The 13,185-nt window shown below is 48.7% G+C and overlaps 2 protein-coding genes across 6 annotated transcripts in view; one reads left to right on the forward strand and one right to left on the reverse strand.

The window, feature by feature from the left end:
* kcnq1.1 (potassium voltage-gated channel, KQT-like subfamily, member 1.1) overlaps positions 1-2,044 on the forward strand; it is a 35,487-nt gene extending 33,443 nt beyond the window's left edge. For 4 of the 5 annotated variants that reach the window (XM_029720562.1, XM_029720560.1, XM_029720561.1 and 1 more), the window contains 3 exons: positions 371-417; positions 1,073-1,134; positions 1,786-2,044. In XM_029720562.1, the coding sequence (XP_029576422.1) occupies positions 371-417; positions 1,073-1,134; positions 1,786-2,019 (343 nt within the window). In that variant the 3' untranslated portion in view covers positions 2,020-2,044. The remainder of the gene's footprint in view (positions 1-370; positions 418-1,072; positions 1,135-1,785) is intronic. The other variant, XR_003870362.1, reaches the window with a different exon arrangement.
* A 9,797-nt stretch (positions 2,045-11,841) lies between these two features.
* On the reverse strand, positions 11,842-13,026 carry LOC115167726 (cyclin-dependent kinase inhibitor 1B). The gene is made up of 2 exons (XM_029722372.1): positions 12,396-13,026; positions 11,842-12,248 (listed from the first exon to the last, which is right to left on the reverse strand). The coding sequence occupies exons 1-2, from the start codon at positions 12,922-12,924 to the stop codon at positions 12,136-12,138; spliced, it is 642 nt and encodes a 213-aa protein (XP_029578232.1). The 5' UTR covers positions 12,925-13,026; the 3' UTR covers positions 11,842-12,135.
* Between the last annotated feature and the right edge of the window lie 159 nt (positions 13,027-13,185).

Here is a 13,185-nt window from a genome sequence, read left to right on the forward strand (position 1 = left end):
TTGGGTGAAAAATAGACGAATTCCCTCACGTTGGTGATGTTTTGCAAAACCAATTCGTTTTCTACGTTGATACAACGTCATCACATAGCTTTTTGAGGGTTTAAATGATGTGGAAACAACGTTGTTTCAACCAGTTTTTGCCCAGTGGAGATGCAGTCTTTTTTTTTTTTACACTCGTCTGGGTCAAAATCCAGAGATTTTTTTTTTCTGCATTAAATTGAAACAATAAATATCCTCATCACCGTGGAAATGACATTTTGTGTCTGCCTTTCTCTCAGATTTTGACCCAGTTAAGTGCGGCATGCTGTGCCGTGACTGCACCTGTATATAACCCAATGCACTGCATTCAATGTGTTTAATTCTCCTCTAGACTGGACCAGTCTCTAGGGAAGCTGACCCTCTTCCAGACTAGCTCAGGTAAACAGTTCTCTACTGTAATTTACAGCATCTTAGAGGGGCTGGACACAGTGTACTATATCTCTACTGTAATTTACAGCATCTTAGAGGGGCTGGACACAGTACTATATCTCAACTGTAATTTGCAGCATCTTAGAGGGGCTGGACACAGTACTATATATCTACTGTAATTTACAGCATCTTAGAGGGGTTGGACACAGTACTATATCTCTATTGTAATTTACAGCATCTTAGAGGGGCTGGACACAGTGTACTATATCTCTACTGTAATTTACAGCATCTTAGAGGGGCTGGACACAGTACTATATCTCTACTGTAATTTGCAGCATCTTAGAGGGGCTGGACACAGTACTATATCTCTACTGTAATTTACAGCATCTTAGAGGGGTTGGACACAGTACTATATCTCTACTGTAATTTACAGCATCTTAGAGGGGCTGAACACAGTACTATATCTCTACTGTAATTTGCAGCATCTTAGAGGGGCTGGACACAGTACTATATCTCTACTGTAATTTGCAGCATCTTAGAGGGGCTGGACACAGTACTATATCTCTACTGTAATTTACAGCATCTTACGTCTCTTCTTGTTTCTTGTTACGTCTTCTTGTTTCGCTGGTTTATGACTTGGACCATGATGCTCCTGGGGCCAAAGACAAAGCCAAAGACAAAGGCACCAACACCATCGGCTCCAGACTCAACAGGATGGAGGACAAGGTAGGACGTTACTCCATGTTACGCTCTCTGAACAGAGTACAGCTACTCATCTACAGGTGCCATTTCTATTGTGCCTTTAACCAGATTTCAAAGCCCTCCATTTTGTGCCACCTTACCACAGCCAATGTTAAGCACCCAACTCAGTGACACACAGCAGCCATTTTGTGCCAAATCGGTTTGACCAAAATCCGTTTGTGCCAAGTCAGTTTGACTATAGAAAAGCCATCAATTTGGATCAACTGTGCTCAGACTGATGCTTTGCACAGGACAGTCAGGTTTTTTTCTCCAGCACAGAGGTCTGATAGGAGTGAATTCACTCTACACCGACATAATCAGTCCCCTAATGATATCACTAAAAAGGAGTTGACAACCAGGGTGGATTTTCATTTACAAAACTTTTGAAGTTTTCTATTTGTTTTGGCTTTCATTAAAACTCTTTTGATCATTTAATGAGGTATGATAATGTCTTGGTTTGTTTTCCCAAGATGAAAAGGATTTTGTGATTTGCCTGAAAAAGGCCGATAACGAGAACATTAGAATACACATTTCCATGTTCTGCAAAAACAGACAATAAAATAGAAAGAGTATCTATTAATTCTATTATATTGGTCTGTACAGCATTGACTTTTCTGTTTGTCCATCTACTTACAGATACAACGCATGGACCAGACGCTCAACCAAATCGCAGAGTCCCTTACCCAGCTGTTGTCTGGGACAATCCAGGGGCAGGGGGACATGGGGGGAGCACAGGGGCAAGGTAGGAGGAGGTCACAGGGTGGGGCAGGTGTCCCCAGCCAGGATAGCCTACCCAGCTACGAGCAGCTCTCCACCGCAACCCTCCATCCATCCCTACACCCCAGCCTCAGCCAGGACAAGAGCTCCTGAATCGACCATCCATCCATCCACCCCTCAACCCCAGCCTCAGCCAGGACAAGAGCTCCTGAATCGACCATCCATCCACCCCTCAACCCCAGTCTCAGCCAGGACAAGAGCTCCTGAATCGACCATCCATCCACCCCTCAACCCCAGTCTCAGCCAGGACAAGAGCTCCTGAATCGACCATCCATCCACCCCTCAACCCCAGTCTCAGCCAGGACAAGAGCTCCTGAATCGACCATCCATCCACCCCTCGACCCCAGCCTCAGCCAGGACAAGAGCTCCTGAATCGACCATCCATCCACCCCTCAACCCCAGTCTCAGCCAGGACAAGAGCTCCTGAATCGACTATCCATCCACCCCTCAACCCCAGACTCAGCCAGGACAAGAGCTCCTGAATCGACCATCCATCCACCCCTCAACCCCAGTCTCAGCCAGGACAAGAGCTCCTGAATCGACCATCCATCCACCCCTCAACCCCAGTCTCAGCCAAGACAAGAGCTCCTGAATCGACCATCCATCCACCCCTCAACCCCAGTCTCAGCCAGGACAAGAGCTCCTGAATCGACCATCCATCCACCCCTCAACACCAGCCTCAGCCAGGACAAGAGCTCCTGAATCGACCATCCATCCACCCCTCAACCCCAGTCTCAGCCAGGACAAGAGCTCTTGAATCGACCATCCATCCACCCCTCAACCCCAGCCTCAGCCAGGACAAGAGCTCCTGAATCGACCATCCATCCACCCCTCAAACCCAGCCTCATCCAGGACAAGAGCTCCTGAATCGACCATCCATCCACCCCTCAACCCCAGTCTCAGCCAGGACAAGAGCTCCTGAATCGACTATCCATCCACCCCTCAACCCCAGTCTCAGCCAGGACAAGAGCTCCTGAATCGACTATCCATCCACCCCTCAACCCCAGCCTCAGCCAGGACAAGAGCTCCTGAATCGACCCTCCATCCACCCCTCAACCCCAGTCTCAGCCAGGACAAGAGCTCCTGAATCGACCATCCATCCACCCCTCAACCCCAGTCTCAGCCTGGACGAGCTCCTGAATCGACCATCCATCCACCCCTCAACCCCAGTCTCAGCCAGGACAAGAGCTCCTGAATCGACCATCCATCCACCCCTCAACCCCAGTCTCAGCCAGGACAAGAGCTCTTGAATCGACCATCCATCCACCCCTCAACCCCAGCCTCAGCCAGGACAAGAGCTCCTGAATCGACCATCCATCCACCCCTCAACCCCAGTCTCAGCCAGGACAAGAGCTCCTGAATCGACTATCCATCCACCCCTCAACCCCAGACTCAGCCAGGACAAGAGCTCCTGAATCGACCATCCATCCACCCCTCAACCCCAGTCTCAGCCAGGACAAGAGCTCCTGAATCGAACATCCATCCACCCCTCAACCCCAGTCTCAGCCAAGACAAGAGCTCCTGAATCGACCATCCATCCACCCCTCAACCCCAGTCTCAGCCAGGACAAGAGCTCCTGAATCGACCATCCATCCACCCCTCAACCCCAGCCTCAGCCAGGACAAGAGCTCCTGAATCGACTATCCATCCACCCCTCAACCCCAGTCTCAGCCAGGACAAGAGCTCCTGAATCGACCATCCATCCACCCCTCAACCCCAGCCTCAGCCAGGACAAGAGCTCCTGAATCGACTATCCATCCACCCCTCAACCCCAGCCTCAGCCAGGACAAGAGTTCCTGAATCGACCATCCATCCACCCATCAACCCCAGTCTCAGCCAGGACAAGAGCTCCTGAATCGACCATCCATCCACCCATCAACCCCAGTCTCAGCCAGGACAAGAGCTCCTGAATCGACCATCCATCCACCCCTCAACCCCAGTCTCAGCCAGGACAAGAGCTCTTGAATCGACCATCCATCCACCCCTCAACCCCAGCCTCAGCCAGGACAAGAGCTCCTGAATCGACCATCCATCCACCCCTCAACCCCAGCCACAGCCAGGACAAGAGCTCCTGAATCGACTATCCATCCACCCCTCAACCCCAGTCTCAGCCAGGACAAGAGCTCCTGAATCGACTATCCATCCACCCCTCAACCCCAGTCTCAGCCAGGACAAGAGCTCCTGACTCGACTATCCATCCACCCCTCAACCCCAGCCTCAGCCAGGACAAGAGCTCCTGAATCGACCCTCCATCCACCCCTCAACCCCAGTCTCAGCCAGGACAAGAGCTCCTGAATCGACCATCCATCCACCCCTCAACCCCAGTCTCAGCCTGGACGAGCTCCTGAATCGACCATCCATCCACCCCTCAACCCCAGTCTCAGCCAGGACAAGAGCTCTTGAATCGACCATCCATCCACCCCTCAACCCCAGCCTCAGCCAGGACAAGAGCTCCTGAATCGACCATCCATCCACCCCTCAACCCCAGTCTCAGCCAGGACAAGAGCTCCTGAATCGACTATCCATCCACCCCTCAACCCCAGACTCAGCCAGGACAAGAGCTCCTGAATCGACCATCCATCCACCCCTCAACCCCAGTCTCAGCCAGGACAAGAGCTCCTGAATCGAACATCCATCCACCCCTCAACCCCAGTCTCAGCCAAGACAAGAGCTCCTGAATCGACCATCCATCCACCCCTCAACCCCAGTCTCAGCCAGGACAAGAGCTCCTGAATCGACCATCCATCCACCCCTCAACCCCAGCCTCAGCCAGGACAAGAGCTCCTGAATCGACTATCCATCCACCCCTCAACCCCAGTCTCAGCCAGGACAAGAGCTCCTGAATCGACCATCCATCCACCCCTCAACCCCAGCCTCAGCCAGGACAAGAGCTCCTGAATCGACTATCCATCCACCCCTCAACCCCAGCCTCAGCCAGGACAAGAGTTCCTGAATCGACCATCCATCCACCCATCAACCCCAGTCTCAGCCAGGACAAGAGCTCCTGAATCGACCATCCATCCACCCATCAACCCCAGTCTCAGCCAGGACAAGAGCTCCTGAATCGACTATCCATCCACCCCTCAACCCCAGTCTCAGCCAGGACAAGAGCTCCTGAATCGACCATCCATCCACCCCTCAACCCCAGCCTCAGCCAGGACAAGAGCTCCTGAATCGACCATCCATCCACCCCTCAACCCCAGTCTCAGGCAGGACAAGAGCTCCTGAATCGACCATCCATCCACCCCTCAACCCCAGTCTCAGCCAGGACAAGAGCTCCTGAATCGACTATCCATCCACCCCTCAACCCCAGTCTCAGCCTGGACGAGCTCCTGAATCGACCATCCATCCACCCCTCAACCCCAGTCTCAGCCAGGACAAGAGCTCCTGAATCGACCATCCATCCACCCCTCAACCCCAGCCTCAGCCAGGACAAGAGCTCCTGAATCGACCATCCATCCACCCCTCAACCCCAGTCTCAGGCAGGACAAGAGCTCCTGAATCGACCATCCATCCACCCCTCAACCCCAGTCTCAGCCAGGACAAGAGCTCCTGAATCGACTATCCATCCACCCCTCAACCCCAGTCTCAGCCTGGACGAGCTCCTGAATTGACCATCCATCCACCCCTCAACCCCAGTCTCAGCCAGGACAAGAGCTCCTGAATCGACCATCCATCCACCCCTCAACCCCAGCCTCAGCCAGGACAAGAGCTCCTGAATCGACCATCCATCCACCCCTCAACCCCAGTCTCAGCCAGGACAAGGGCTCCTGAATCGACCATCGATCCACCCCTCAACCCCAGCCTCAGCCAGGACAAGAGCTCCTGAATCGACTATCCATCCACCCCTCAACCCCAGCCTCAGCCAGGACAAGAGCTCCTGAATCGACCATCCATCCACCCCTCAACCCCAGTCTCAGGCAGGACAAGAGCTCCTGAATCGACCATCCATCCACCCCTCAACCCCAGTCTCAGCCAGGACAAGAGCTCCTGAATCGACTATCCATCCACCCCTCAACCCCAGTCTCAGCCTGGACGAGCTCCTGAATCGACCATCCATCCACCCCTCAACCCCAGTCTCAGCCAGGACAAGAGCTCCTGAATCGACCATCCATCCACCCCTCAACCCCAGCCTCAGCCAGGACAAGAGCTCCTGAATCGACCATCCATCCACCCCTCAACCCCAGTCTCAGCCAGGACAAGGGCTCCTGAATCGACCATCGATCCACCCCTCAACCCCAGCCTCAGCCAGGACAAGAGCTCCTGAATCGACTATCCATCCACCCCTCAACCCCAGACTCAGCCAGGACAAGAGCTCCTGAATCGACCATCCATCCACCCCTCAACCCCAGTCTCAGCCAGGACAAGAGCTCCTGAATCGACCATCCATCCACCCCTCAACCCCAGTCTCAGCCAAGACAAGAGCTCCTGAATCGACCATCCATCCACCCCTCAACCCCAGTCTCAGCCAGGACAAGCGCTCCTGAATCGACCATCCATCCACCCCTCAACCCCAGCCTCAGCCAGGACAAGAGCTCCTGAATCGACCATCCATCCACCCCTCAACCCCAGCCTCAGCCAGGACAAGAGCTCCTGAATCGACTATCCATCCACCCCTCAACCCCAGTCTCAGCCAGGACAAGAGCTCCTGAATCGACTATCCATCCACCCCTCAACCCCAGCCTCAGCCAGGACAAGAGCTCCTGAATCGACCCTCCATCCACCCCTCAACCCCAGTCTCAGCCAGGACAAGAGCTCCTGAATCGACCATCCATCCACCCCTCAACCCCAGTCTCAGCCTGGACGAGCTCCTGAATCGACCATCCATCCACCCCTCAACCCCAGTCTCAGCCAGGACAAGAGCTCCTGAATCGACCATCCATCCACCCCTCAACCCCAGCCTCAGCCAGGACAAGAGCTCCTGAATCGACCATCCATCCACCCCTCAACCCCAGTCTCAGCCAGGACAAGAGCTCTTGAATCGACCATCCATCCACCCCTCAACCCCAGCCTCAGCCAGGACAAGAGCTCCTGAATCGACCATCCATCCACCCCTCAACCCCAGCCTCAGCCAGGACAAGAGCTCCTGAATCGACTATCCATCCACCCCTCTACCCCAGTCTCAACCAGGACAAGAGCTCCTGAATCGACTATCCATCCACCCCTCAACCCCAGTCTCAGCCAGGACAAGAGCTCCTGAATCGACCATCCATCCACCCATCAACCCCAGTCTCAGCCAGGACAAGAGCTCCTGAATCGACCATCCATCCACCCCTCAACCCCAGTCTCAGCCAGGACAAGAGCTCCTGAATCGACCATCCATCCACCCCTCAACCCCAGTCTCAGCCAGGACAAGAGCTCCTGAATCGACCATCCATCCACCCCTCAACCCCAGTCTCAGCCAGGACAAGAGCTCCTGAATCGACCATCCATCCACCCCTCAACCCCAGTCTCAGCCAGGACAAGAGCTCCTGAATCGACCATCCATCCACCCCTCAACCCCAGTCTCAGCCAGGACAAGAGCTCCTGAATCGACTATCCATCCACCCCTCAACCCCAGCCTCAGCCAGGACAAGAGCTCCTGAATCGACCATCCATCCACCCCTCAACCCCAGTCTCAGCCAGGACAAGAGCTCCTGAATCGACCATCCATCCACCCCTCAACCCCAGTCTCAGCCAGGACAAGAGCTCCTGAATTGACTATCCATCCACCCCTCAACCCCAGTCTCAGCCAGGACAAGAGCTCCTGAATCGACCATCCATCCACCCCTCAACCCCAGTCTCAGCCAGGACAAGAGCTCCTGAAGCCGAGAAACACCAAAACCACTTTGGCGCTTTCTCTCTGTCTTATTCTGAGATCAGTGATCTTCATGATAATGAACCAGCTGTATAGTGCTAGGGCAAAAACTAAATGTGTACTCAGTGGGGGCCCCAGGACCGAGTTTGGGAAACCCTGCCCTAGAAAAGAACCGTATAGACAGGAGATTTAGCAACTCTTGGAGGACAATCGAATTAAATAAAAATATTTTTTTTATTGTTAAAAGTGGAACCAACACGTTTCAGCTTTTGTCCTTCTACTTTAAACAAAGATCATTTTATTTAATTCCAATGTCCTCCCAAGAGTTGCTATATCTCCTCTCTGCTTCAGTTCGCTCCTCAATTCATGCACCTTGGTTGGAGAGCGAGGTAGCGGCAGTGCTCCCTTCCCTAGAACAGAACAGTGCCTTAGCCTACAGGACAAGCCAGCTAGATACACAGACAGGACATATTTTTCATACATCCTGGATATGATTATGTTTCTGAATTCTCATTTACTGCAATTGTCAATGTTCCGGGGGAACTTTTCTTGGAAATGTGAGCAAGCGCCATATTCAAACTCTTTCCCCTCAATCAAAAGGAAATAAGATTAAAGTGCATATATAACATTATTCCAGCTGTGTAAGAGTATTGGAATGTTACAATATCAAAAAGTAAAGGTAGTATTCAATTTGATTGAAATATGTTGATATGCAAAGCAAACACTTCAGTATAAAGGTAGCTATGTTTTGATGGTGAATATGGAATGATGTCCATACTAAAAGTAATCAGTTATAATAACACTATGTTTTCAAAAGTTCTCCATGTATGTACCGTCAAAACATAAACTAAAGTGTTGGGGCCGGGGTGAGGGCTTTTATGTAGATTTTCAATGCAATCAAATTGTGTAGCTATCCTGTTTTATAAAGATTTTGCATTGCCAATAAATGAATGTGGCAAATATCCATAACTTTTTGGGGGGTGATTGTCAAACAATTCTGTTCAACCATGGATCTTGCATCAATAATTAGTTATAGATTATTACATCCAAGTTAGGTCATATCAATGTCCCACTGGAAGCTGTATGTGTGGAAGGTGCCTTAAAGGGCTATAGCATCTAAGATACATTGTCCTGTCCCTTTAAAACCCACAACATTAACCATGCCCCCCCCCCCCCCCCCCCCCCCCGGAGTAGACTCTATTCCATGAAGACCAAAGGGAGGGAAGAGTTAATTGCACCCAGATCCCCCTTCCCCTCTCATGTCTTGGACCTTGGGGGATGGTGGATGGAAGGGCCAGTGGCGTGGCTAATACCAGAGCTTTGGACAGATGACCTCAGCTGCAGCAGATGGTGACCTCATCCCGCTTGCCTTCCGGGGATCCTTCCATTCCTTCAGTAGTAGTAGGCACACAGATAAAAGACCAGATGACCATCTGGGCCCTGCCTGCCTTCTGCCTGGGTGCTCATGACAATAGCACCCCCTCTCTAAGTGTAGTGTGTAAGTGTGGGGGTCTTTGTGGCAGTCATTGTGGTGCTTTTGGAGGTGGGTGAGGGGAGAAGAGAGAGGTGTTGCTATAGGGACACTGCTGGGTTCTAGTGCTTTGTAGAGGTCCGGTTGACTGGTCTTACTGGTCATTGTGCGAGTGAGTCAGTGTGATAAGACGGGCTTGGTATTCTGGCCAACAAAGAGGGAAATAACGGCTCATGTGCTGCTCCACAAACACGTCCTTTATCATGCTGGTGATCGTTACTATGTTTCAGTGTTTCAGGTCTATGTTACATTCAGAATGGTCCTCATTCTGGGTAGAGACAAATAAACCCCTATGCTACTGCACTAACTGGCATCGAACCAACTACATGTCAAGAAACATCAAGTATCTTGTCTAGAGTAAGTCAGTCATGTAGAGGGAATGTGATGTTTCTGCTATTAACATGTCCTATAGTGAACCTAGACAGAAAATGGTCCTGAATGAAGTTCTGCTGAGGTCGTGATAGAATTCCATCCATGTTTGACTTCTTGGTAGGTCTATTGATTAAATCTCACAACCATTCCGTCCTAGCTTAATAAAATGGGCCGAGACAGTATTAATACATAGATGGTCTTTCATCATTTTGATTCCATTATAATGACAACCGTTACAGTGCAGACCAAACTATTGCCAATAAAAGCCTGCTTGTCCACGTGTGGTGTGTTATATACTTAGTCTCCCCTACAGGCAGATCAACTGTCACTGTATGATGCACTGGACAAAGGAGAGGAAAAAAGTTAAATCATGAAGGGAATGCTATCAGTAGGTGGGCAATGGCAAGCCCTTGGGACAGATTTAATGAATAATTTTGGTGGTAAAATTGATGCCTTGGGGCGACACAATATAGATAGACCATCTGTTTCTGGAGGAAAGTGCACTACAGAATTCATTCAATTCAAACTACTGCAGGTACAGACAATAATATTGACAACTCCATGAAATATGGAACCAAAATGAACTATGAAATGCTGTGAAAAAGTGACTATAGTCAATAACCATATACCACTACTGTGTACTTAACTAGTTGATTCGTTTCTTCATTAATGTCTAAAGACTTATCTGAAGTAAATATAGTGTATAAAGATAAATATTGTATAAAGATAAATATATCTATAATTTATATAAAGATAGTGCCATTTTTGACTAATAAGTGTTTTTTCTGTGTAGACTATAGGTCTTAATTGGTTAGGTCTACAGATAGAACGAAGGGCTAATAGAGTTTGGAACTAAAAATAACCATTCGAATGGGTTTCGGCACGAGAAGGATAATACAACGCATTTAACTGAAAAAGAAGAATGTAACTTTGTCAATAAGAACGTGGGGGGTCTGGGAGCGTTCATTTTGCCACCAATCCGCATTTGCAGGTGAAAGAAATGGCACACTCTTTCTCCACATGTCCCTTCTTCCATGTCGCAAGCCCTGATGCCAGATGGCCACTTAAATTCTTTAGGGTATTGTTCTTTTCCTGCTGTATGGCCAATCCTTGAGACGTGCGAACCTTAAATTGTACTGCAAATCTCTCATCCTCCCACTGCATAATTTATATGCGCGCATCGCTCATGGATCTGTTACTCCCTGTTTTTACACGATTGCTATTGCAGTCACTATTGACTTAAGTATATGCATGTACATTACCATGTAGTCACGCTTACTCCTTATTCTCACAATAAACCAACTATTAGTTTATACTTTATTCTCCCACTAGAACCAGACCAAATCTGATACATTTCATTGTGGTTTATGTATTCATGTCTATTTTATAGGGACCGTTAGGTCAACAATTTCAAAGTTGACATATTAAATCATCTCTACCGTTAGACGTAGGTTAATATTTTTTTAATGTATTGCACTTCTGAACTTGTTTATTTATGACAGACGTATTTTCTTTAGAAAAGGTAAGTCAAATAGTGTGCACCTGCCATTAACGGTTGGCCATCTTCATAGCCTGATATTATTGAAAAGCACTTGGAGTTAACACAGAATTTGAAAAGAAACGACAATCATGTGCAGGTCTTGATTACGTGTTACATTGTTTGGTCTAGTACTATACAGATGTCTTGGGTGTTAATAAGGCACAAATCAGAGAGATCTTCCCCAATACCCTGTTAAGGTAGTCAGAAAACCTCCACATTGGTCTCATATCGGAAATATACTTACATGTTGAATGGATCAGTTGATTTGCATATCGACAGTGAGGGTAATAGCATCTGCGATGGTAATTAGTTAGTGTGTCTGCGTGTTCAATGTGCGCACGCCATGCGTCCATGCGGAATTACGCACAGCAAGTGAAAAGCATGTGATTGGTATATCTACCAAAAAGGCACAATGCAGACTGATTTTTTTTCTTGAACAATGCCTGTGGACATAACATATTCATCCAGTACTCTATAGGCCTACTGCTGCTACAATTTGTTGAGGCACTCTTCAAGCGCTGTCAAATGGAACGACTGCTGCTCTTATTGTTTCTCTAGTGTGAGGGGTGTGCATGGGCAGGTGGTGTCCCTGTTCACCTCGTTAGCACACTGATGGTCGTTGTGAGGTCTCACTAATTCAATAATAAAATGAGCAGAACGTCAGCAAAATGTAAACCAAATCGTTTTAATAGTATTTGTCACGGATACAATTCAACAGACAAACAATATCTCAGAAACCTTAGTTGAATTAAACACATTAAATACAGTTGAAACTTAAATAAAATAAATTAAACAATATTTTAAATATAGACAAAACAAGACATCCTACTTTGGCATAAACATAGGCCAACATATTTTGGATGGTTACTCCATCTTTTTTTTGTCCAAGACAGACAATAATAATAATAACAAAAAAAGGCAGAAAGCCTAATTTTCCACATAGGCAATGGTATGATTTGTCCACGTTGTTTATCGAATTATTTGAGCTTTGCGTGGCGTTTGTTCAAGGGGAATTGAGAGGGAAGAATTGGGCTGGGTGCTCTTCATCTCTGACGTTGATCTTCTCCTCTTTGGGAAAAAATCTGCGGGGAAGAAATGTAGAACGGTTAGTCTTTAATTCATATTAGAGTCAATCATACGAGAACATCAACGTTATGTAGTCGGCAAGCCATTACAACGAGTTGCTTATTAAGGAGTTATATAGCGTTACCAAGAAAAAGTAGAACTACCTGTAATTTGAGTAACGTTGACTGCACGTTCATAAGATGTTGTCCTCGACCTCTTACGCCGAATACACGGTGTTGATTTGGAGTTACATTTCCTCGTATTGGGGGAATTGGACCAATTCTCTTGGTTAACTTCGTTGGAACAAAGTGCAGTCTGTTCGCAGTCTGATAGAGGGGAACAACCACGCACATCAGTGACAACCTCTGCGGTACAGTCTGTGTTTGATGTCACAACCTGAACCCTCATGCCTCCAACTTTCGTCGACTCCTGGTAGAAGGCAGGCATCGACTCCGCTGACATTCCTTCCCATTCGTAACTCCCGGGAATTGGTGTGTCTGTCTCGAAGTGGAAATTCCATCGACGCTGGTCTCGTTCAGAGATTTCCTTCAGCGTCGCCTTCAACTCGCGGTTCAGCGCGTCATGGTCGATGGGTCCAAATAAGTTCCGACAAACGCTTGAATGGCGACGGGGAAGAGTTGCTCTCTCTGCCACCGGGCTTGCCAAACCAGTTGGCGTCTGAACGTTTGTCATGACGTCCAGCAATATGTCCAGTCTTGAAGAAATACAAAATGGATTCACACTGGGCTGTTTTTCCTAACTACAATGTAACTTCAACTGGGACTACTGATATTATGTGGATATAGGTAGGCTATTTAAAGACCCGAGGATGCCGCCTATATAATGGCCGGTCTTGCTTATTGGTTGGCCCTTGGTTTATTCACGCCCTGTCTTCCTCCCCTGCTTGCTGGGGGGTATTTGGAATGGCGCCAAATGAGGTTGACTTTTTGCCTC

The sequence above is a fragment of the Salmo trutta genome, chromosome 29 (genome assembly GCF_901001165.1).
Source record: "Salmo trutta chromosome 29, fSalTru1.1, whole genome shotgun sequence".
NCBI lineage: Eukaryota > Metazoa > Chordata > Actinopteri > Salmoniformes > Salmonidae > Salmo > Salmo trutta.